This window comes from Passer domesticus, chromosome 3, assembly GCF_036417665.1.
Source record: "Passer domesticus isolate bPasDom1 chromosome 3, bPasDom1.hap1, whole genome shotgun sequence".
NCBI classification, from domain to species: Eukaryota; Metazoa; Chordata; class Aves; order Passeriformes; family Passeridae; genus Passer; species Passer domesticus.
Window position 1 is genome coordinate 36,167,683 of NC_087476.1, and position 25,330 is coordinate 36,193,012.

General features: G+C 44.0%; 2 protein-coding genes across 11 annotated transcripts in view; one reads left to right on the plus strand and one right to left on the minus strand.

Moving 5' to 3' along the window:
- The first annotated feature begins 99 nt into the window (after positions 1-99).
- SLC35A1 (solute carrier family 35 member A1) lies at positions 100-17,492 on the plus strand. The gene is made up of 9 exons (XM_064412623.1): positions 100-907; positions 1,440-1,730; positions 4,840-5,017; positions 10,060-10,219; positions 10,580-10,732; positions 11,989-12,055; positions 15,345-15,521; positions 15,917-16,051; positions 16,929-17,492. Exons 2-9 carry the CDS (start codon positions 1,502-1,504, stop codon positions 17,057-17,059), a joined length of 1,230 nt encoding a protein of 409 aa, XP_064268693.1. The 5' UTR covers positions 100-907; positions 1,440-1,501; the 3' UTR covers positions 17,060-17,492.
- Positions 15,623-25,330, minus strand: part of RARS2 (arginyl-tRNA synthetase 2, mitochondrial) — a 32,218-nt gene continuing 22,510 nt past the window's right edge. For 4 of the 10 annotated variants that reach the window (XM_064412617.1, XM_064412616.1, XM_064412620.1 and 1 more), the window contains exons 15-19: positions 24,398-24,465; positions 24,189-24,298; positions 23,106-23,201; positions 21,255-21,329; positions 15,623-20,344 (exon numbers count right to left, since the gene is read on the minus strand). In XM_064412617.1, coding sequence (XP_064268687.1) covers positions 19,984-20,344; positions 21,255-21,329; positions 23,106-23,201; positions 24,189-24,298; positions 24,398-24,465 — 710 coding nt within the window. In that variant the 3' untranslated portion in view covers positions 15,623-19,983. The remainder of the gene's footprint in view (positions 20,345-21,254; positions 21,330-23,105; positions 23,202-24,188; positions 24,299-24,397; positions 24,466-25,330) is intronic. The other 6 variants (XM_064412619.1, XM_064412618.1, XR_010358424.1 and 3 more) reach the window with 5 other exon arrangements.

The window sequence follows — 25,330 nt, forward strand, 5'->3', positions numbered from 1 at the left end:
ATCTGTTGGTACTGCTGACTGGCATTAAGTGACAGAAGTGATAAGCCTGAAGCAGATTTTAAATAGCAGTTTAGAATCAAGATGTTCCCAAGGACTTTCACTTCCAACATTCAAATATGTAGCATTCTGGGATTTTACTGACGTTTTAGTGCAAAACTGCTTGTTGAAATACTGTCTTTAAGTGAAAAAACTTACCCCGGGAAAGTCACTCAAATGTCACAGCTCCAGCCTTAGAGCAGAATTGTTAAGAAGGCAAAACCAACAAAATGAAACCAGTCTGGGTCCTTGGGCCTGTCTGTTTGTGCTGGCATTAACCCAATGAGAGTAGATCAAGGCTGGGAAGTTGAGAAGAGGGCATCTGTCCTGGGTGGTTCTGGCACCCTTTTAGGTCTCTAGCAATTTCTTGGCTAAACAGTGTACTGGGGAGCACACTGCAAACCATTGGAACTTGACTGCCAGGGACCATTTTGAAAGCTCTCTTTTGGTTGTGTTTGAAAAACTAAAGCACGACAGAGAAAAGGTTTTTATCTTTATGTCATTGTGGCAAAGAAATATTTGCCATGTCTGATCAATGCAACTGCAGATGGTATTTCTGTTTGTGAAAACCCGAATTATTTGAGCTTCAGGATGAAACATCTTCTGAAATGGAAATGGGGTACTTTAAAACAGAGATTCTTTTGATGACAATAAAGACTTCCTCAAGCTGCTATCTGCACAATATCCAGGTGCACAACTCTGATTGCATAGGGCGTGCTAAGGTTTCTAAATCTCTTTCTTTGTGTGCGTGCATTGTGATGCAGTGTGGTTTCCTGGCTGGTAGCTAGACAAGCTTGTGACAAGGAAGATTCAAGCAGCTGAGTGATTTTTCTGTGGCATTGTGCAGGATAGCATTCTCTTGTTTTCCAAGGTATTTGGCTTCACTTTTAAAAGTTACATAACAGGGACGAATCCCCAAAGCATTATTAAAAAAAAAAAAAACAACAAAGGAGCATGAGGGGAGCACTAAGAACTTTGCTAAATTGTTTTTGACTACGTGATTTTCTCTGTTGGGAAAGTAAACTAATCAGTAGCAGCTAGATGTGCTGCTCCTCCATGTTTTTAAATTATGAGCGGGCACCAGTGATTAGATTTCTTAATTAAAATATCAATGCAATTACTAGCTGAAGCTCTTTTTTTTCCCCGAGAAAAATACTGTTGCTTCTTTATTGTTCCTGTGACCTCTCCATATAATCATTATTTGCTTTGAGGCTTTTATGTTATAGTTCTTACCAACAAGCTGGTATTTCAAGAATCCAGAAATACATTTTATTTAAAAGTGAACCGATGACTGAAATTTCATTTTATCCTACTTTGTTATTTTCCACTGGAGAAGGTACTGCAGTGCTGTAAAATACCGAGGAATACGATTGTAACCTCCATCTCGCTTTTTCTCGCGGCAGAAACGTGTCGGTGGCTACGAGCTTGCTCCTGGCAATGCGAAATACGTGTGTGAGATTCCTGGATGTTTGCTGCCAATGAAACGGTTCCGAAAGGCGGCCGGGCGGAGCAGGATGCTCTCCAGGATATCCAGGCGGGACGGAGCTCGACTCGATGGTTCGGCGCGGGCGGCGGGGCGCTCTGGGCGGCCGCGCCGCACTCTATGGTGCGATGGGAGGAGCGGCGGGGCACGGCGGGCGGCCCCGGCCCGGCGGTCCTGGAGCCTTCGGCGAGCACCATGTCGCCTCCGAAAGGTAAGGGCGGCAGAGCGGGGCGCCCGGCGGGTCTCGCGGCTCCCGGTGGGCGGCACGGCCGGAGAACGGGGACAATTTCCACCCGCTTTCCCAAGAGGAAACGCGACCCGCGCGGAGACTCCCCGTGCTCCCCCCTGCCAGAGGGAGTGGAACTGTCCTCCGCGCTGGGAGCTGTGGCACCGGACGCTACTACTGCGGGAGCGAAGGGGGGGAAGGGGCTCCGCGGGGTCGCGCCGGGGAGGGGCTCTCCCGCCTGCTTTCCCGCCCTGCCGCTCTCCTGCCGCCGCCCGGGCGCTTCCCCCCGCCGTGTGGCACCGCCGCGTCCCCCCGTGTGGGCGGCGGGTGCTCCGGTGCGGGGCTTGCCGGGTCCCCGGGACGCCCCCGCCTTTAGGATCAGCCACAGTCGCGTCTCCCCCGCCGCCAGTTCCCCTCTGGGAGCGTCTGACCCCGGCGCAGCGTCTGTGGGGCTGAGCCCGGGGCGCAGGCGGTCAGTGCACGGGGACAGCCCCTGCGCCCGCCCTGAGGGGGCCGCAGGTGCCCCGGGAAACGCCGCAGCGCCCAGGTGCATCCTGGAGTGTGTTTAGGTTGGACATTAGGAGGAATTTCTTCGCAGAAGGGATGATTAGTTGCTGGAATGGAGTGCCCAGGAAGGTGGTGGAGTCACCATCCCTGGAGATGTTTGAGGGAAGACTGGATGTGGCAGTTCGGGACATGGTGTAGTTCACTGGTGGTGTTCGGTCATAGGTCAGACTCGATAACACCAGAGGTCTTTTCCCAACCTAACTGATTCCCTGATTCTCAGGGATTCTGCGTACAACGAGGCCAGAGCCCAGTCCCGAAGGCAGACCCTCGGGCAAGCCAGGAGGGTTTAAATCCGCCCGGACGGCGCCGCCTGCCCCCTTCAGCTGCCCATGGAGGCCTTGCCCAGGGCCGCAGCTCCGGCGGGGCCGGGCGGGGTGAGGGGCAGGGGACACCTGCCAGCCCAGGTAACCGGGCTGCGTGCTCCCCTGCCAGGCTTGGCCCGGCGCTGCCTTCCAGGAGCCCTTAGATGAGCCATGGAGATGTGTGGGAGGCTCGCACTGTTATCCTGAGGCTTTTGGCCTGCCTGGTCCCTTTTTGCCAGAAATCATTTCATCCAGGTGGGATTTACTGGGAAAAAAAACCCCAAAAGCTTCTTCCAGCTCTTCTTTTCTTTAGGCAGGTGTAAGTTCAGATTTATCAGCAGAAGTTATGGGTGCCCCAGCTATGCTTTCTTCTGCTCCCCTTGCTGCACTGGTACTGATGCTGACATGGGAGGCTGAAGAAATGCCCAGGCTGAAAAGAATTACAAACACCTTTCTACATAGTACTGGTACTATCTAGTCTAGATACTAGATTTGTTATGTCTTGCTGCCTTTGGTTTACCCAAGTTCCCAAACCATTGCCACATTGGGGCTTTTTTTTTTTTTAAGAGTAGTTACTAGAGGCAACGATTACATTTAGCTTTAGTTTGGTGGTGCATAGACTTAAAATCTTCGTGTGTCAAATCACAGCATTAATATAATTTCTGTCAGCACTGAAATATCGTTTGAAGATATGTTTTTGTGAAACCAGATGGGGTTAGTTATATTTCCTGGTTGTTATGCCCTTGTATTTCTTCCCCACAATACAAATATAATTTAAAAATGGGTTACAGCTTGTAAATCTCTTCTAAGCATTGTTAGTCCAAAAACTAATTGGCTCTACCTTTTAAAAGTGGTTACTGACGTGCATAAGATTTTTATCTATAAGGAAGTAGCTAATTTAAATGATTGCAGTGGCAGGAGGTATTAACTGTACCTTGCAGAAATGTTATGCAATTGAAGACATCTCTGGTTTGAAAGTAACATGAACCAAAGCATTAGTCGCACTGGACTCAGCAGCTCATTCCTTTATTAAATAAACAAAGTTATTACAAAACTACTTATCCTGTACCTCATTCCCTAATCAGCAGAGGAATACAAACTCACACCAATTAAAACACATTTCTTTAGGATATTTAGAACACGACAGTGGCCCCAAAGGTGCTGTTGAATGACCAATACCCACCAGAGAGATGCCAAACATAACAATCTGCCAGTGTGAAAAGGGATTTTGAACAAGCCACATGTGCTGTGGCTCAGACACATTGCTGAGACATTTGCTGATGTCTCGAGTTGGGTCTTGCCTTTGTGCAGAGAAATCCCATTTGGAGTTGTGTGCTGTTCTCCTGGCTGCTTCAGACTCAGGCTCAGCCATTCCCTGACCTGGGAATGCACTGGAGTGGCCTGATGGAGCTCTCTCAGGCCTTGAAGAAGTGTATATGGATGAAAAACTGCCTTCTTCCAGGGGACCTTGGACAGGCTAACTCCAAAATTTTGCAGGATGGTAGTTGGTCCAGGTCAAAACTGTTACAAGTATTGCTATTGCTGTGGGAATCCTATCAGGGGGAAGAGAGAGGGGCTAGCACAAATTATACACAGTCCTTGTGTGGTTTAATTTACTGCAAGAGCCTTAACCTTGGAGCTTTCCACATGGATTTTTTAAAGAAAGTCCTTTGTGTGAAATCCCACCACCATTCAGAGCAAAATCTTCTTTTACTGACTTAGGTGGAAAATAGGGCTGACAGAAATGCTGCCTTTTTCATTAAGATTTGCTAGATTTCTTTGCTTATACTGAACTTTTCCTCTCTTTTTGCTTTTGCTAGTCTGCCAACGCTCTTTGTGTCAGAGTTCAGTATATTACACGAAGAGGATCAGCTGCTATTTCAGAGCAAGCACCTACTGTCAGCTAAAGAGCAGGAAAGCACAGAAAGACTTTTTGGTTGTTGTTAGATAAATGTTAATGCATGACTAGTTTTTTCTAGAATGAGGGATGATTACAAGGGCAAGAGAGAATCTCATTTTCAAGCACTTGGAGTTCCTGTACAAGCTTCTTTGAGAAGGCTGTAATATTTAACTAAAATTTTTTATGGAAAGTGTTTCTTAACATTATAATTATTGTCTGCTGGCACAGTGGTGTTCAATACACCCCTCCAGCTGGAGAACACACTGTTTCAATTCTTGAATTAAAATGGGGGTCACGCTGAGTCGTCTCCTGTGTTTTGTTTCAGAAAATGTCAGCTTACTGTTCAAGCTGTACTGCCTCACGGTGATGACCCTGGTTGCTGCCACGTACACGGTGGCACTGCGGTACACCAGGACAGTGCAGACAGAGCTCTACTTCTCAACCACGGCTGTGTGTGTCACTGAAGTCATCAAGCTGTTCCTGAGCGTGGGCATCCTGGCTAAGTAAGTGTGGGAGTGCTGATCAGTGTTTTGAAAACCAGTCCTTGCTTCTAACCTCAGATTGTCGGGTCCTGAAGCGCAGGTATGTTTGAGAATGTGGCTGGATAATGGTGCTGTGGAAGGGTAATTCAGAGCAGGTTAGAGCTTGTGAGTCCTCATCAACTGAAACAGCTTTGTATACATCTCAGGTATATCAGGTGTATCCTTTCTACATATTTTCTATTTTTGTGTGCTTTGGAATCAGTTCAGAGTGTCAGCATGGATTATCCATGATGTTTTGGTCTTTAAGATGTTGGTGAAGATGAAAGTTGGAGTTTGATCATCTGCTGTGAGCCATCATCTGCTGAATTACATAAAATTCTAATGTTCCTACTAATACGTTTTCCCAAACAATGTTACAGACAGACATTTTGCTGTCTCTAACAATCTGCAAGCCAATGCTGAAAGGCTGTGATCAAAAAATATTAGTTTCTGTGATCCCAGACTGCTGCTAAGAACTAGAACTTCAGTCCATGCATGAGTATCTCAAGTAGGGAGGCTGTCAGTCTGCTGCCTTTTCTCCTTTTCAGCTTCCCTGTGCTACATCCTTCCTAGGAAGAATCTTTATATTCTGGACTTTTCCAAAGCCCAGTTCTTGCTGCTGTGGTTGAATTTGTTCTTTTAGGGTCTCTGTCTCTCTTTGTGGCTTGTGGTACATCAGAAGGCTGGCTGTTATGTACCAGAGGATCATGGAGTCACATGATGTACTTCAGATTTTCATCAGCTCTTTTCCTCTTAACATACAAATGGCATTTTACTTGCTTTAGAAGTGAGGCGATATTTGAATTTGTGAAGGTAACTGTGACAAACTGCTTTTTTTCTTTAATCTTTCATTAAATGGGATGTGTTAGAGAAGGCAGATGTGACCAGTGGGGAATGTCTGTTTTTCTTTACATGCACCCTGGACTTCTCTGTCAGCACAAAATGCTGGCAGAAGTGACTCTGCTGACACTTGGTTCTGCTGTGGTTCTCACTTGCTCTCTGGAGACTGTAGCAGCCCATGCTTCCCAAAAGTGAGGGCTACCTCTGGGTAGCCTCATCTGTGTGTGTAACTTGTCAAATCTTGTGCACCTGGGACTCAGGCTGTTTATAGTACACCTAGTGCAGCAGGGTAAGCAATCCCTTTTTTAAGGGTCTGTAATATTTTGTTCATTAAATGTATTTTTTTTTACTTGAAATAATTAAAAACTAAATTACTTTTAACTCAGAACGTAGCATGTTGATGTTTTTAGAACAGCCCTGCACAGTAAAAAGTCTCTGTAGCCCATTATTTTCCCTTTGTCAGCAGAAGATGTGTAGAATGGAAGTGTAGCCAAGGGGGCAAACATGGGCTGAGCTTTCCTTAGCTGGTGGCAGAAACTTATGGATCCTGTTGTCTTGTGTTGACAGATATGGTGAATAATCTTTCCTCCTTCATTTTGCTTTTCATAACTCTACAGATCTGTGTTTTCATCACTGATTTATTTCCTAAGCCAGGAGCCCTAGTATAATTTTTCTGGGGTCATCATAGTACCCATCCTTACAGCATTTCCAGTATTGTTACATCCCTTTTGAAACAGGATCTGGAGCTGCATGCTGTATTCAGGAGGTGAACATTCCATGGCAGAGGGTGAAGATGTTTTCGCTCTTGGCCCCAGTTCCTTTCCTAAGGATTCCCCTCATTTCTCTGAAGCTGATGCTGTCTTCCTTGAGCTGGTGCCATCCAAGAAGTATGGATTGCATTTTTTTGCCAGGTGCCCATAACTAGATGAGAGGGGGTTGCTGTAAGTAGGGGTGGCCATTTCCTATGGTTCTTTCTCATTGATTGACACCTGAATCTTGTTTACCAGTTAAAGTGGTACGTTTTAAATGAGATTCACTGAGCTGTTTGGAGGTTATAATGTCTATTCTGACCTGGTCAGCTGGTGGGGTTTTTCTCTCCATAGCTGAGGGAGAGGTGGGCACCAGCAGACACCATTCATCAGGCCATGCTCACCTCTCCTTGGTAACATGTCTGGCATGCTGGTGAGTCCAAAAGTTGCCAACTTTCTAGTAACCTCTCCTTTCAGATCACTTATGAATGTGCTGAACAGCATCAATTCCAGCACAGCTTCTTGCTGTGTCTCCTTTACAGCTTCCTTCAGTTTTAAATCCTAACCAATTAGTCTCACCCAAGGTAAGGTGCCTTTGTAGTTCAGTAACCAGTCCTGGTTTTTTGCTGTACAGCAGCATACATTTGTGTGGGTACCTTTGCTTTTTGAAAGAGATAGTGTTGGTAACTGCAGCATACAGGATACTAGAGCACAGCTCTCCCACTGTTCCAGCTTCCAAATTTGTTTTCTTACACATTATTACATGATGCCTTCACTGTTTACTCTCAAGGCGTCTCCTGGAGGGCAGCTTGGATGGATGAATGCCAAAGAATTGTCTTTCAAAAGAGAAGCTTATGATACTTTAAGCTGTGCTAATTGTTAACTGAAGTATGCTCTCCATTTCTCATGCTTATTTAAAGTCCTGTTCACCATCTGGTAACAGCATTTGCTGCATTCTTAGCTGGTACATAACTACTTAGTAATGGATGAAGAAAAGCAGAGCTGTTTTGCAAACTCTAGTTTTAACTTCAGCTTTTCTAACAAATGAGTTTTTCTGTTGCATAACTGATAGTTATTAGTATTGCTCACCTCTTCATACCTAGAAAGTGGCTTTGTCAGTGGGGTAATGAATTTATGAAAGGGGAAATGGATTTAAAGTGAAAGAAAATAGGTTTAGGTTAGATATTAGGAATAAGTTCTTTGATGTGAGGGTGGTGAATCCCTGGAACAGGCTGCCCAGGGATGTGGTGGATGCCCCATCCCTTCAAGACCGGGCTGGATGGGGCTTGGAGCACACTGGTCCAGTGGAAGTTGTCCCTGCCCATGGCAAGGAGGCTGGGACAAGATGGTCTTAAGGTCTCTTCCTACCTGAATCATTCTACGAAGAAAATTGATTATGTTTTAAAATTCAAACCTAAATCAATGTCAAGAAAGCTGAATTCAAGCTAGATAATTTTTTATTTTCTAATTTGGTCTTGCAGCTTACTTCTTTGGACACCTAATTTTGCTTTATCAGCTGTACATGGAGGTTTGCTTTAAGTTGTTCTTGGCCATGTACTTAATTCAACTTACAGTTAGTGATTCTTGGTAAGTGCATGATTCAGAAAGCACATCCACTGCACTGATAAACTATCAGATAGTTTATCTTCATGTTCTCAAAATCTAAAAGGAAGATGGTGATTATTAGACACGTTATTCTTCATTGCTGAAATTTTCTTCTTGAAGTTAAAGTAGACAGAAGTTACTATTGCTGCTGTGACTTTAAAAATGTGATCAGCAAATTCACTGAGCATGGTCTGGAACAGAAGCAGTTTAAATATTATCTTAAATATTATTTTATAGTTTATTATTTTCTTGTTTGACAGCCCACTTTAGTATCAATTAATAGAAGAAGTTATTCCTGCGCAGTATTTTTTTTACTTCTTATTTTCATAGAGTAGAACCATGTATATACTAAATATATTTTATTTTCAGTTAGACATTTGAGATAGAAGCACTTTAGTCCAGCTATACTAGGGAATTACCCAATTTTCTTGTACATCTTATCTCCCACTCCTAGACAATGTAATACATACATTCAGAAATGGAACAAACAAAAAAAAATCTGCCCATAATATCTCCTAACTCTAACATCTTATACCATTCTGTATCTAGTGCAACCAGATGGTGCACTGTAGCATGAACTCTTCCCCTTTCTTGTATTGCAGACTTCACTTTAAGTGCTATTTGTCCGTGGATTTTCTTGCCACAGTTGTTTCCTTTGGCTAGACATGTCTGGTTTTTTGTGTGTGCTTTCTGCTACGGAAAAATACAAAAAGAATCCCTTGCAGCTGCCTGTATAATGACTGCTCTCCCTGCAGGGGAAAATAAAACTGGAAAAGGAAGGCAAGGAAGGAGGGAAATTTGGATGGAAGGATCATGAGAGGGTAAAGCCTGTAAATCTTTGGAGAGGAAAATTGAACAACTGGAGTACAGAATCAGTTGATCAGGAAGGGAAAATATGCTGAAAGGTGGTTAAAGCTATTTATTCATACAAGTGCAATAGAACCACAAGGAGAATTAAAGAGAATTAAATTTAAAAGCAGTACAACTTATAAGTTGAAAGGCCTGTGGGAGGGGGCAGGAATGATTTTGGGTGTTGGTATTTGTCAGTGCTAAGCAAGAGAAGATTGGAAAGGGGGCTGTGGGAGAACTGGGGAGAGGACTGGAGCAGCAACAACAAGAGAGCAGCAAATGTCAGATTGATGTACAAGTGATAAGGGAGTACCAGTAATGCAGAGGGCAGCTGTGAAAAGCTGAGTAGCAAACTGCAAAAGCAGCCAGCAGCAACACGTTTTTCCCCTTGCCTGCTGTCACACACTAATTACTTTAATGAGAGGTGTGAAATGCAAAGACAGGGACAGGGGAGCCCCCACACAGCCACCAGACCTCTTCATGTGTGTGCTGGTGCTGGTCCAGCATCTCCCACAGCACAAGTGAGACTGGGAGCCCATGGCTGACTGAGGAATGAGAGGTTTTTCTGGGTAAGTAGTATGCAAGGGTACAATCCTTTTTTGACTGTACTGTGAGGCCGAGTTTAAAGGGGGTCTGGAAAGTCATGGGCATTTGACATCACACACAAACATTAATAGCCAGTAAAAAAGGGGAGATGTGAACAACAGCCTTCTGTTCCACTGCCTATATTGACACACTGCTAGACATTAATGCAGCTAACTTCCTGATTCCAGAATGTCTGTCTTGCCTTCAGGGCTTTCTGCTTGTTGAAAACCTCACTTGTTTTTTGCTAGTTAACCACTTTTTTCTTTTATGAGCAGAAAGTACAACTGATTGTGGAGGACAAATTTTCAGCACTCCCAAGGGATTCATTGATTTGATTTCTGTTTTAAAATACCAGTTTAGGAATGCCCTCCATTGTGCTAATATTTTATTTTGCAGAGAAACTGGAAGTCTGACCAGGTTAATAACATCTTTAAAAGAAAATGTATTCGGAAGTCCTAAAGAATTGCTGAAATTAAGTGTTCCATCTGTGGTGTACGCTATCCAAAACAATATGGCATTCGTGGCTCTTAGCAACTTGGATGCTGCAGTCTACCAGGTAATACGGGTTTCTGTCAGTAACAGACCTGGAAATATATTTGTCTTTCCTGGTTCATTAGACACAAGTGTCAGGTATCTGCCTGGCACACAGCACTCTCTTCAGCCTCAGTGTTAAGAGTGAAACTGTGCTTTGTTCTGTTCAGAGCAAACGCTCCGCTGCAGAGCTCTGGCTTTCTGAGCCAAGCCACTCACTGCTACAGTCACTTCAAATCCACATTGTTGTAGTTGGAGATGGATGTGTAGGAAATCAATGAATATAAAAATCTGTCATTCTGTAGTTGAATTTTCTATTTTATTTTCTTGTTTTGGAGGAGTTTATAAAGCCATGTCCTCTACACTACATTGCCATCTGTTTTAGGTGACATACCAGTTGAAGATCCCTTGTACAGCTTTATGTACAGTCCTGATGCTGAGCCGTACCCTTAGCAAGTTGCAGTGGTTCTCTGTCTTCATGCTGTGTGGTGGTGTTACCCTTGTTCAGTGGGAGCCTGCTCAGGCTACAAAAGTACAGGTAAGAGTTAAAATTTTCCCATTTTCCCTCTGCAGATAAAGAATAAATGATCCTTGGTCCTTGGCTTTCACCTTTATTGTGTATCAGTCCAGGCAGGCTGTGGTATTGCTCTGGTCTCACTTGTTGGAAATGCAACAGATTGCTACAATTAGTATAAATTACCACAGCCATCCTAATCTAAGGCACCATCCTAGGAGTGTCGAGTAATGGATTGTTTCCAGCAGTTGGCCTTGGTAACATTGTAATTGTTGGAACAGAGAATTTAGAATCAAAGCCCTGTGAGGAATTGGGCGCAAAACTCCAGCGCAGTGTGGGTATGTCATTTAAACACACCCTTCAGAGGCTCTGACCTAATGCTGCTGTAGGGAGAAACAAGTGTCTTCTGTTTCTTAGGTCCCAGCTGCTGCCCGGCTGCATTAGTGGGAAAGGTGGGTCATGCTCTGGAGTACTGGCCACAGCCACAGCCGAGTAGACAGTGCCTCTGAGCCCTGTGAGAGTACCCACAGAGGGTGAAACACCAGCAGCTACACTGAGCTGATCTCAGGGACAGCCCTAGATCTGCAAGGGCACGTGGTGCTGCACTGAAATGCTGATAATTTTGCTCTACTTTATGAAGTAGCTCTGTGCCCTGGTTTTGGCTGGGAGAGAATTAAATTTCTTCCAAGTAGCTGGTTCAGTGCTGTGTTTTGGATTTAGTATGAGAACAATGTTGGGAACACTGGTGTTTAAATTGTGGCTCAGTAGTGCTTAACTGTGAGTCCAGGGTTTTCCAGTGTCTCCTGCTCTGCCGGTGAGGAGGGGCACAAGAAACCAGCAGGGAACTGACCTGAACTGGCCAAAGGGATATGCCATACCACAGAATGTCACACTCAGTAACATTGGAAACATGGAAAATCAGGGAATTTGGCCAGGAGGGGCTGATTGCTGCTGCGGGCTGGGCTGGGCATCTGTCAGCAGGTGTTGATCAGTTACTTTGTGCACCACTTAGTTTTCTTGGATTTTATATCTCTCCTTTTGTTAATACTACAAATATTAGTAATTTTTATTTTGATTTAGTTATTAAATGTGCTTATGTCAACCCACAAAGTTTACCTTTTGTTTTCAATTATTCTCCCCACTGTGGGGCTTGGGGGGAATGAGTGAGGGGCTGGGTGGTGCTTAGTTGCTGGCTGAATTTAAACCACAGCACTCTGGAATTGATTCTTGTGAATGACTGAAGTGTTGTGTCCTTTCTAAAATAATGGTTGATGTTGCAGGTGGAGCAGAACCCATGGCTAGGGTTTGGAGCGATTGCTGTGGCAGTGTTTTGTTCAGGATTTGCAGGTACAGTATTATTTCTGTATGTGGGCTGCATCTAAAGGACTGCAGAACTCACAGTGCTTAAAACTGAACATTCTACATTTGTTAACTGCCTTCCTCTAATAGTTTATTCCCTCTGCCCATAATTGTATTCTACTTTTGGTAATTAAGGCAGATTCATAACATGATTACTCCCATTGTCAAGCAAATGATAGGAGCATGTACCATTGGTTTTACACGATGCAACATAGAGGGCTGGTTTGCAATTGGAAGTGTCTTTCAAATGCTGTGAATAAGACTGTAGGGAGCAGCCTAATGACTCACTCCGTGCATTTAATTAATGTACATCAATTTTATAAAGTTTACTTTGCAGTGAATAGCTCCCCTTTGGTGATCACATACAATACTTGCATTTTTTTTACAAGGGGAACTGAGCTCCTCACTCACTTCTGTACCAGCTCAGCCCAGAACTATTGCCATAGTTCTGTAGGTGGAAAATCTAACTGGGATGTAGAAGAGAGCATGAGGAAAGCAGAGAGTTAGAGTAGTAGCAGGAAGCCTGGATAAACTCAGTGAAGGATTTTTGGTTTTGTTTATTTTTGCTTTGTTCTACAACCAGTGCCTCCCCTCAGCACAGTTTTTTCTCTGGCTTCTGGAGAAGGACACCAAAACTTTGGGACAAGTGAACTAGTGCTCAGAAATAAAGAAATGCAAATTACTTGTTAATTTGAAATTTGGCTCACAGGAGCATATTCTTCTAACTGTAAACTGGATTCTTCTCCTTTTCCCTGTAAAAAGCACGGTACTATCACCCACCTCTAGCACTGGAAAATCTTGCAATGATCTTGTGCTGTGCATAGATGCTCATTACTCATGGAAAAACACTCTGGTGGGTAGAGGAGTAGAGTGTCATTCTTATTTGGTGTCGTTTCAGTAAAATAGGCACTTTGAAGAAGAAATACTAAATAACTGTGTAGAGCTCAGAGAGCTTTTCCTGGAAAGGTTATGAATTTCCTTATTTAAATAGATGCTCCAAAGCTGCAAGACAAAACACAGCCTTCAGAGTCTCCTAAAACTCCTGCTTTCCCCAATAATGTGGGTCAACAGCTGTGCTTCCAAAGACCTGCAAATTCAGAGCACTGACAGGCTGGTGCAGGCAGCGTGAGACACTTAGGGCTTTCTTCTCCTGCAGAAGGATTGCAGCTTGGGTTTCCTTGCTGACAGCTGAAGCTCTGGGGCAGCTGCGAGGGACTGTGTGTTTCATCCACAGAGCTCCTTGTGCCCTTGGGGGTTTACATGTTGAAAACATAAATTCTATTCAAATCCCTTTCCTGTTCTTCCTTCCCACACTCACATGAAGCAGTTACTTTGCTGTTAGACCTCCAGTTTCTGTACTGACCATGTTTTATGGAGTGTTTCTTTAGCCCAGCAAAATGAAAAAAAGGTTGTGAGTGTTTGTTACTTAGAGAAGGAAAAGAAGTTTTTTCTTCAAATTGCTGATCCTGTGATAATTTCCAAGTATCTGGGGCCCCAGCCATGCTTTTAAAAGCATTGGAGGGATAATTTAACAGCAGATCCTTTGTGACTTAAAACAGTTCTGAGGAGTAGGTTCTCTTAATCAGCCCCCATTCTTTCCTTCATCTTGCCTAGTGGATTTGTGAATTGTATATTCACAAATCTCTAAGCACAGTTTTATTGATTTGCCTACTGTTTTCTCAGTTTATAACATTGACAAGTATGGTTCATACTCAAGCTAAATTTCTGTTATGTTGATTACACCTCATTGTGCTCTGTGGGTCTTCTCAGAGTACAGAAATCTCAAGGTAAATATTCTGGGTTATTTTAAAGGCTGCAGTCATTAACAATACTAGTTTGTTGTTGTTTACATTTCAAAAATTTATATTCTTATGAGATAATACAATATTTTCTTGGTTTTGTAATTATTTGAACCCCTGAAATATAAGTCTGCCTTCTCATTTATTCACCATAAGTACTCACTGTATTCTATTAAATTATAAATGGCATTTTTCACTAATAAAAGAGTAGAAAGAGCTTCCTTGAAGCTAATTTGGGGTTTGGGGGGTTGGGGGTGGTGTGCCTAGGGCTTCTAACACACGGCTCTTTGTGCCACCCTTGTTGGTTCCATATTATTTTCTCATATTGTATGAAGGCTGGTGTGTGATACTAATCACCAATAAACTTCTGGTCAATAGGGCCCTCACCAGAAGGTCATGAAAGTCACTGGTGAGAGTCCTGCAAACTGCTCTCCTTGTTTTGAAATGTAGATGAAATTCCAGAGCTCGGAAAAGTCCTGACTGGGTGAGCAATGGTTAAAAAGGCAGGTGGTGAGGGCCTTGCCAAAGCTCTGCCTCAGTCTGACAAATGCCTCCCAAGTAGAATAATGAAGAAGTATTTGGGGAGTTTCAGTAATGCAGAGCATAGAAATAATGCTCTGCAATGTGGTATTGAGAGCTAGAGCTTTAGATTAAAATGAACTCCACTTCCTCAAAACCAGCCTGTATTTTCAATTAGCAGAAGGCCTCAGTTTTGATTTGCTCTCATAATCCCCTGAAGCTGTGGTTTCAGAATGAGCTGCTGTGCCAAATGCTCTGCCAGCACAAAGCTCCTGAGGAGTTTTCAGTTTCAGTACTGAGGTAATACAGATCCTCCCTTCCTCCCCTACCCTCTGAGAAAAATCGGACTTAAATAAATCTAAAACTAAAATCAACATAAAATTATTTTTATGGAGGCTGTGGATTGAAAAAGGGTAGAGATAGGCAAGGGTAAGGATAAACAGGATTGAGGGAGACCTTCCCATTGAGTCAAAGCGCATCCCCTTGCTAAACTAAGTCCCAGACTTGACCAAGGGTTTAGGCCTGAAGGTTTTAACTGCACTTAAAACGTAACAGCCTAATTGAAACAATTTAACAAAAGATTCTGTGAGACAACAGTAACTCCTTGTAGGGCTAAGTTCGTTACAAACCTGAAGTACTTGAGAATGTAAGAGAGGAACATTCACAGTCCCTTTGCTGTAGCATATTCATGCTCACACAGGTGTAAAGGAGTTAGTGCAAGGTGGAAAATGCCCCTGGAGCTCAGTGAAGTGCTCCCATGGGATACCTTTTCATCCTTGAGCCCTGAGGAGTGACAGCACCAACCCTGGATCCATCATTGGTGTTCAGCAGCGGTCTCCCACGGCCAGTGAGCTTGAGAGTTTGCTGGCTCTAAGAGGTTGTCTGGTTTTAAAATGCAAGAAACCATGAATCATTCTTCTCACTGAAATATTTTCGGGTTTTTGTTTTGTTTTTTTCAGGAGTTTATTTTGAAAAGGTGTTAAAGAGTTCAGATACTTCCTTGTGGGTGAGGAACATTCAGCTGTACTTATCTGGGATTGTGGTGAATTTATTTGTTGTGTACATGTCAGATGGAGACAAAGTTCTTGAGAAGGGGTTTTTCTATGGCTACACATACTACGTCTGGTTTGTTGTCTGTAAGTATCTTGTGGTTTTTGTCTTTTGACATTGTTTTTTTCTTTAACAATGATACAACTGATTGGAAGAAGCTACAAATTCAGTCTGACACACTCTCAACTGTTTTGAGGGATTTTATTTAACAGTATAATTTTCTTGGAAGTTATTCACTGACTCAATTTAAATTGTGCTGAAACAGCAGCCTAAATAATTGACTAGCAAGTAGATCATCTTTAAATGAGTTATATCTTATTTACTGGATGCCATGTAGACATCGTATTCCACTGAATGATCTGTAAATCATTAATTAGGACAGTGTAGCCCAAAGTGGGAGCACATTAGTGGAGTAAAATGCATCGTTTCAGGAGTAACCTACTGCACCTGTACTTATGGTAGCACCCTCTCTGCTTCCCAGTTCTGGCCAGCGTGGGTGGCCTCTACACCTCGGTGGTTGTTAAGTACACAGATAACATCATGAAAGGCTTTTCTGCAGCGGCAGCCATCGTTCTCTCTACTGTGGCATCAGTCATCCTCTTCGGCCTCCAGATAAGTAAGTGCCTTGTTGCCTTTGATTTGATGGCTGTGCATGTTTCCTGCCTGCCCAGCCTGCTGCACACAGCTCATGCCAAAGCCAAACCTCTCAGTTTTTCTGGTTTTAGCTTCAAGTCTTCTCCAGGACTCCTGTGCATTAATGCATCATCGTCCTTGTGGTGCACAAAGGTGCCTGATGAGTCTGCTTTCAAAGGCATCCGTGCTTTGTTCTTTCAGAGGCATCTGCAACTTCAAACAGAAAGAACCTTTCTGGTTTAAAGAGCTTTATTTTCATGCATCACTTTCTGATGCAGTTTAGTGTGTGATACAGCTGTTTACCTGGACTGCTGTTGATGGGTTATTATTTCTTGTTGGGTTTAGTACAGCCAGTGCCAAATTAATTCCTCAGCTATTTCTTCAAGGGCTTTACACATCCCTGATGAGTTACACCCACTACTGCATTAACTTTTACTTTCCCCATCTGCTGTGGACACCACCATGAGAAGAAGTCAAAGAGCAGCTGGGGTTGTGACTGACTGATGTGGTGAATGTCTTTGAGAGGAAACAGCAGATGCTCTGGGCTGTTCTGTAATTTTCTCCCCAGTCAAGTCTGTGTCTGATACTGTGCCTAGCACTCCCACTCAGTCCTTCACTGTGTAGTGGGTGGTTTCCTACCTTAATCCAAAGATGGTGTGGGAAAATGGTGGGAAAACTAGCTTTTTCATGTAGTATTAGTGAGACAAAACTTAAGGAAAGTTTGCAGAAGGAGAAAATAATCAGTTTGGCTGCAAAAGAGCACCATAAAGCAAGGGATGAAAAAAATTCAAAAACTTATTTGGCTTGCTGAAGGTTTCTTATATGTATGCATTAATTTAAACTATTTTGTCTCCTTTCAGCTGTTACCTTCTCCCTGGGTACTCTCCTGGTGTGCATTTCTATTTACCTCTATGGATTACCTCGACAAGACACCACAAAAATCCAGCCCTCAGAGACTAAAAGCACTAAAGAGAGACTTGCTACTGTGTGATGTTGTCCATAAAAATGGACAGATGGACAAGAGAAAAAATAGACTTTAAAAAAAAACTTTTTTTTTTTTTTTTTCAAAATTAGCCTTAAGCTAGTCATGAAATGGTTTAAGTGGGATAGACTAAAAGCAGAAGTTATTTCTGTTTTACATGTGGAGTTTCCAGTGGCTGACACTGAAGCTACACTGCAGCTGAGGAGCTGGCTGGGTATTTTATGGAAGGTATTCTTCATTCATGTTGACACTGAAGAGTCTCATTTACAAGGAAAACCCAATGAAGGAACTGATCACTCAATTGTATATAATGTATATAACACAGGGAAATTGGTTCTTTGTGTATTTGATAAACTGTCTTGCTCTTTGAGGGCAGTAATGCCTGAAAAGCTTCATAAAAAAACTATTAAAAAAAGCAACTACTGCCACAGTTTTCTCTTAAGATACTTGGTACTTGCAGTTTGATTAATGACAGGAAGAGTTTCTCTTCTAGGCACTAAGCACGAGAGGATGCAACCCTACAGGGAATACCCCTGCTTGGAGCATCACCTACCTCAGAGTGACTAGAGGTAGGCCTTGTTGTTTGGTTTAAAAAGTCAGATGAAAGACTCTGACGCTGTGGCTTTCCTTTTACTCTTTAAGTGTTTTGTATATTGGCTGTAGGTGGTAAAGGGCTTTTCTATGCATAGGACAGGGGATGATTTGTATTTGTTCCTGTACCTCTGGCGTGAATAAGTCACACAAAGTTTGTATCTAGAACATCTTTTCTCTCTCAACTTCTGTGCATGCACATGCTTGAAAAGGGCCCCTGTAATGCATGTTCACCTTTAATTTATCAGTGCCAATTCTGCAACTTCAACCTCCTTCCTCATCTTCTGAGGCCTTCCCAATATTTCAGCTCTACATTGAGGGAGAAGTGACCCTGGCACATTCAGGCAAGTTGTTGATGTTCACAGTGGAGTTCAAATGTGACCAATTTCATACTCTTGGCTACATTTCTTTGGACATGAATTAAGGAGCTGGGTTTTACTTGAAAGTGGGGCATGTTAAACACAGCAGTAACAAACATGCCTAAATTCTCTTCCAGTGGGAGAGGATGGTCCCCTCCGCCTTTCGCCAACTGTTCCACTACAGTGCTGCTCCTGGGAGTAAGGCTTCCATGTTGGAAGGTATTGCCAGGAGCTGCAGGACCTCACAGGTGCTGCTCCACCTCTCTACAGCAATGTGAGGCTGAGGGGGGCCAAGCAGCACCTGCCACGTGTGCCTGTGTGCACAGTGCTGAGGGACACTGTGGTTCCTGTTCCACCAGCTGAGCAGCAGCCTCCTCGAGCCGGCCAGCACGTCAGTGGGGCCAAGGAAGGGCTGAGGAGCAGGGTGTGACAGCTGCCAGTTGGGCTTGGCTGAGGTTTCTGAGGGAGGAATGCAGCACAACACTCAGGAAAAGGGCTCTGCAGGGTCTGAGTAACTCCTTTTGTTACAGCAGACAGAGAACCTGAAGCCATTGTGCCATTAGGCCTTGGTACACAGTGGCAACCGCAGGAGTGGAGAACTCTGCTTAGGGCAGCACAGTTAACACCACTTCCTCTACTAAAAGGATGTGATATTTACATGGCAAATACACAGTTCTCTTTTATGGGAAATTCCAGGTAGTGTCTTAAGTACACTGCTGCCACCAAATGTCTGAAGAAAGTGACTGTGATAGCCTGGCCCCTGCCCCTGTGCCACACCTGCTAGTAGGATGGAGAACCTGCCAGTGCAGATGGGGTTTCCAGCCTGCAGCAGCAGTGACACACAGAAGAGGGTTCATGTTATTGTGGAAAAAATAATTTTACTCCAAGATATGACTTGACATTGGATATGGCCTCATTACATTTGAGTTACAGGTGTAATGCCAAGAAGTTTCATTCCGTTGGCTAGAACTGAGCGTGCTGCGTGGAAGAGACAGAGCCGTGCCTGCAAAACAAGGAAAAAAGTCATTTTAGGGTAGTGCTAGAGAACAGGGTGTGGTTCTTGGGACAGCAGTTAGACGCCGAGGTGAGAACACCGTGTGCAGCCTGGCCCTGTGCAGCCTCGGCCCCCCCTGAGTATTAAGGAACACACCAATGCTGCCAGAACTCACACCAGCTGTTGGCAGCCCACTGCACTGTCAGAGGGACACTTTGTCGCACAAAGGAAGGTGGAAAGGAATGCCCAGCCCAACCCTCGGGGCAGAGCAAGCAGAGATGCATGAACAAGAATGCAATGACTAAAAGCTGAAAATCTTTCATGCACCAGGGGCAAGTACAGCCTGATGATACCACCGCACTCCCTCCCCTCGCTGTGCCTGGGTGACAGGCTGTCAAGCAACCACGGGCTGCCTCTTCCTCAGCTGTTACACAGCTGGCTGTTTGGGAAGGGCTCTATCAAGCTTGCTCCAAAAATCATAGCTCTTGAAAGCTGTCACATTGCAAGATACTTAAAAAATATTTTTATTTACAGGATAAAGAACAGAAGTTTTCTTTGAAGTTTGATGCAGTCAAAGGAATGAATGCCTACAGTATCTAAGCTCCAATACTGACTGCAGCTCCACCAATTCCACTGAATGTTTTTCCCCCCACAGCCCAGCTCACCACTTAAATGTGATTTCCTACCAAAATCAAATAGGTAATTCCTTTTGAAATAGATGAAAGAAAATAAGAGAGGCAATGTAATTAATATATAATTTACTGAGTCATTAGGGGGTCAGACATTGCCTAGGAGATCAGTAAAAAGAATTTGCATTCATTTGGAATGGCACATTAACAGTTGTCAGCTTCTGTGCTTTAGCTAGAAAGGCAATACCGACAACTTGGGATATGTAGGTGGCAAGAGGGAGGAGACAGATTCAGTTCTCTCCTAATTCTTTATCTTCCCACATAACCACTAAAGGAAACCACCAAAAGTCAACGAGCAAGTTAAATGCTCAAATGTTTACTCTTAAAACATTTAGAAGGAAAGGTGACGACAAGGTGTTTGACTGGGTCTGGAGCAGCTGTCCTTAAGGAGTGTTGTGTTTTTGGAGGATCAAGCAGAGCAGCCCTTTCGGGAAGGCACAGCTGTGAACAGCCATCCCTGCCTTCCCAAAGCGGTTCCGCCCACGGGAGAGCCTGGCCCTCGGCTCCTCTGCCTGCGGGCTCGTATTCCCGCAGTGGTGACACGGAAAAGCCCTGATGGATCCTTCCTAGGCCGCCCCCCAGCCCGCTGTGCCGCACCTGTGCCACGTCGGGGGCGCTGCCTTTCACGGGGAGGGTTTTGTGTGCCACGGCTGCCAGGTGGCTGAAAGGGAAAGCACGGGAGAAGGGTGAGAAGGAGCAGGTCGCTTGACAAACGCAGCAGCGCTGCGGGCTACAGAAAGCAGCAGAACTGGAAGAGCCACCACAAGTGCAGCATGCCGCGGGCTGATCTCCAACAGCCTCTTCACCTGGATGAAGAGGGCATGGCTCTCTGTAACCCGCATGGTGTTGATGGCATGCCCTGACAATTTCATTCTCCTAAAATAACCCCAAAATAATCTCCCTGCTTGACACATACCTTCCCACTCCCTGCCATCCCTCCCCCCAAAAAACCCACAGAACAGTCTCAAGACTGCTCTGGGAAGATCCTTGAGAGCCTACCCTATCATTCCCAAGCTGCATGATTCTTTACACAACTTTCCTTAACTTGTAAAAGCCTTCCCCATACACAGGCTCTACAGCTTCCTCCACCAAGCCTACACCAGCATTTCATGGTGCTGTCCAATCCCTCTGGGAATCAGATACACAGTATGACTTACACTAATAACAAGCTTTGTTCATGGGCTGAGATAGTGGTTAAAACAGTTTGGATAAAATTTCCTGGCCGAAATGTTGATATTGAGAGGATGTTATCAGCTAAAATCTGCTCCTTGAGACATCATTAGGCCAGCATGATTTTGGGTTCAGATACTGGGTTTCAACCAAATGATTATTATTCCTTAAAAGCTGTTAAGTTTCTCAGGAGGCTCCTGGCTCCAGCCTTAATCTCAAGTATTTATGACATAATTTGCTGTCCTACTTTATATATTTCCCGCTTCAGGGAAACTGTGCCACAAATTTACATCTTCCCACTATTTTTACTCTTCAAAGCAGTGCAGATGTGAGGGCTGCAGAGCCAGCTCAGGAAGACCTGTCCTCACTGGAGACACAGCCAGGATCAGCAGACACCTTACCTCAGTGTGAGGAGGTAGCTGACAATGTGCTTGGGTTGCAGATCCTGAGAAGATCTGTACAGGACCTCGTCATACCTGTGAAGGAAGGAAAGGATTGTTTGCTGCTGAAGTGTACAAGGTGTACTCAGATAGAAGGCTCATCAGACTTGTTTAAGTTAGAACAAGCACACAACCACAGCTGTAGAATTAGCAAAACCGATTTTCTGAAGCAGACCTAAGCCATGTCATTAGCACACAACTGATTATTCCTTCCTTGTTTGTTGGTTCACTTATTATTGAAGGAGATTGCTTCTGCTCCTCATCAGGCAAACAGCTCTGAGAGGCAGGCTATAGCACAGAGAACACAAGAGCTATATTTGTTCCTGGAACATTGTGTCTGGTTTTACATCTCAACACTAATTGTACGTTTCTAGGAGCAAAAAAATGTGTTAAATAACCAAGAAAGTCAAAATAGTCCCTTAGAGGACACTGCCTTTAGTAAATGCAGCTTAGAATTTTAAGTAGATAAAAGGAATCTTGCAACATTAGAAAAAGAAATCCTGGAATACAGCATCACACAGAATGGTTCAAGTTGGAAGAGACCACAGAGGGTGATCTGGTCCAACCTCCCTGCTCAAGCAGGGTCATCCTACATGACTTACACAATACACTTGACTTTGTTAGACAGTATTAAACAGGGTAGTACAGGAGTCATGACAGCTATGTTTTTTCTTCATGTGTTTTGCTGTCCTTTTTCACAGCCTGCAAGAAGGCACCAACACCTCCAGGGCTGAAGAGATTTCAAATTCAAAGTGGGGACTGGACTTGCTGATCTCTGCTCAGCTCCCAGGCCCATCCCTGCCAGCATGTCCAAGCTGAACTGCCATGGAATCTTCCGCTCTAGGACATGCTGCAGAACTGGGGAGCACACCATGACAATGACAGCTCAGCAGTCATGTAAAAATATAACAAAATCCCAAGGAACAGCTCACATGTTTTCTGTGAAATACAATGGCACTGCATAAATAAGACACTAGTGGTCCTGCTGAGAGCTGGCTGCTCCTGCTGCTGCTCAAGAGAGTGTGCAGCAAACCATGGACTGCAGGCAGGCCTCTGGAGGCTGCTCCACTTAATGCTAGGGCTCTGCAGCCCACATGTGCAGCTCAAAGGAGCCACCTGGGGCACTGGCATGACTTTTGGAAGTCCTAATTTTAGACAGATGGCCTCAGAAAGGTCTTAGTATGGTCAAAAAAGTTCCTGCTGACACTGCACAGTGTGCAACGCAGTATATAGGAGTTCTCAGTAGGAATTCTGAAAGCTTTGGTAGTTTCTGACTCCATCACAGGCTGTGCAACATTGACAACTCCCTTGTCTCCACGGTTTAATTACACATCTATGAACTAATGAAAACAAACTGCTCAGCTGAAAGACTGAATTAATGAAGAACACCACTGTTATTAACAGGTACCAGTTGTGCATGTTCAGTAGCTCTGAAGGATGCTGAGCCCCAAATGTGCATGCACATACTCCAGGTCCCTCACCACCTCTCTCTTTCCTCACATTACAAAAACAGAACATGAGGGACCAAGCAAATCTGCAGCTAATACTTATACAGAGCTGAGCACACTTTTGTGAAGACAAGAAATAATTAGGAGGCTCATGTACACAGACTATGTTCCAAATACTGCTTTTCCATCATATGGCTTCTAAAGCCACAGCCATTTCAAATGTTGCAATCCATGTGGCACAAAAGGCAAGTCATTGCCTCAAGCCATTTTTTCTTACAGTCATGCAGTCTGTGCCCTCTCAATAGGTCAGTGGCATATCCAGGAATTTATTTTAAGGGAAATGGTATTTGAAAACTAGACAAACCTGAGAAGATGCTGAAGAACAGAGATGGCATCTGGCTCTTGCAAGCATGCCACATTCACATCAGCTAGCTCTGCATTCCCATGCATCTGTTCTAAACTAAAACATAAGAATGGAAAACAAATATTGGATGAAAACAGTCTCTTAGCAATGCTGAATGAAAAAAACACAGTAATCTGTGTTTTTAAGAAAACAGGGTAGGCTCTGCTCAAGCTGAATGGAACACAGACTAGCTAACTTCAACCTAAGATTTAAAAAAAATTAAAATGTGTGCTGGCCATTCAGTTATCAAGAGGATTAGAGATGTGCATGGACAACAGATCCAGAAGCTAAAAGGACTAGGGAGGTAGTCAATCCCCCACTAAGGGTACCCTGGAACCACCAACACCTACATGACAAGGGAGCACAAGAAGAACAGACCAGAGAATGTGCAAGCCTGATCCCATTCACCCTGCACACCACCTGCTACCATTGCCTCACAACATCAATCTGCTTCACACCTTTGGCCTCACCCAGGAAGGAATCTTACATGAAAACACATATTGAGGTCTGCTCTGGCAATTCAGTGTAATTGATACAACTGTTCAACCTGGACTCTTCTGAAACGCTTTAAAAAAAATTAAACATGTAAAGTGTTTGACCTGAGTCAATAGGAAGTGATCTCCTTTTAATCTTGGCTATCAACAGTGGGAAATAATGTTTAAAATAATCCACTAGTTACTGTGGGTAGCCAAAAGTTTGTGATGTGGTGTGTTTTACAAGTATGATGTAAAAGCCAAAATGCCCAGTTTCCTTAGTTCTAGACAACCATTCCTCATCAGTGACACCAACCACAGAGAAGCTATTCCTAGAACTGAGAAACTACATGAACAGTTAGTTCAGTTCCATGGAAATTAGGTATAAAATTAATTTTAATTGGCCTGCTCTTCTGGAAAGTCTCAATGATTTCTATCTTAAACTCACACTTCTGCAGAAGATGTGAACATGTGTCACATTTAAGGAGTTAGCACTACTACTTAGCAAAGCAGTAAGTTAATAAGGTTAAAATTCATGTCAGACTGTGCTGTGCAGAAATGCTCCTCTTACCTGTGGAGTCTGGCATGGGTGTACTGCAAGAACACACCCGTGTCTCCCCGACTCTGGAGAGCTCGATCCCAGCTAAACTGGTAATCAGATGCCAGAAGGCCCCGGAAGTCCTGGAACAATAAATTGATGTCACCCAGACACAGCTCTTCATCTCAATTTGCAACTTCTCACAGACAATGCAGACACCTCGTGAGGCAGCTCAGACTCACCTGAACTATGAGTGCTGCAAGGCCAACCTTCTCTGCTGTCTCCACAGGATCTTGGATCTCTTTGGTTGCTGAAGAGAAACAGAAAAACCTCGTTAAGTCTGCAGTACCATAATGACTCCTGCTCAGACTTGGAGATGCCAATAAAAGAGCAGATCTTCCATAACTGTACACTAGCAATATGGAAATTATCAGGATGCGTGCAGCAAGGAGTCCAGGATATAAATCTTTATTAAAAGCTGAAAACAGCTGTTTCACTTGGGCTTTTTCCCACTTCCCCTTGTATGTGTAGCACAGATTTTGAGGTGAGAAGGCTCCATTACAACAGACTGTGCAGGCTACACTGAATTCCTTTTCATAATTATGACAGGCAATCTCCAAGATCAGGGAAATGCAGATTTTTTTGAAAAACTAATACAAAGCTCCAAGTGACACAAGATGCATGAACAAAAAAAAGTTGTTCCAATGGCTAATGGACCATCTGGATGTGCATTTAGGGAGTATTCACACCATCCACTGTAAATATCTAAACTGACTATACTGAGGGAATCTGAACTGGGAGAATCACGGAATGCTTTGGGTTTGAAGGGACCTTTAAAGATCATCCAGTCCAAACCCCCTGCCACGTGCAGGGACACCACCTCCTTGTCCATTTTACAAGGGAAATCATCTGTTCCAAAAAAGCTGAGGAGACAGAGCAAGGAAGATGCATACTACTTAAGCTGATCAGATCGTTGGCTCAATCCAGCACCTAACTCCAGAGAGCACAAGAGGGGGCAGCATTTCACTGGGAACTGCTTGGATCTGTAGTGCATCAGGAGGAAACGATCCTGGAGCCACAGCCCCATGAGGTGCAGGCAAACCCCCCCTTCAGCACAATCTGGGGCAGGGCAGTGACCTCCTGGCACTCGGGCACGGTGACAAGGCAGCAGAGGC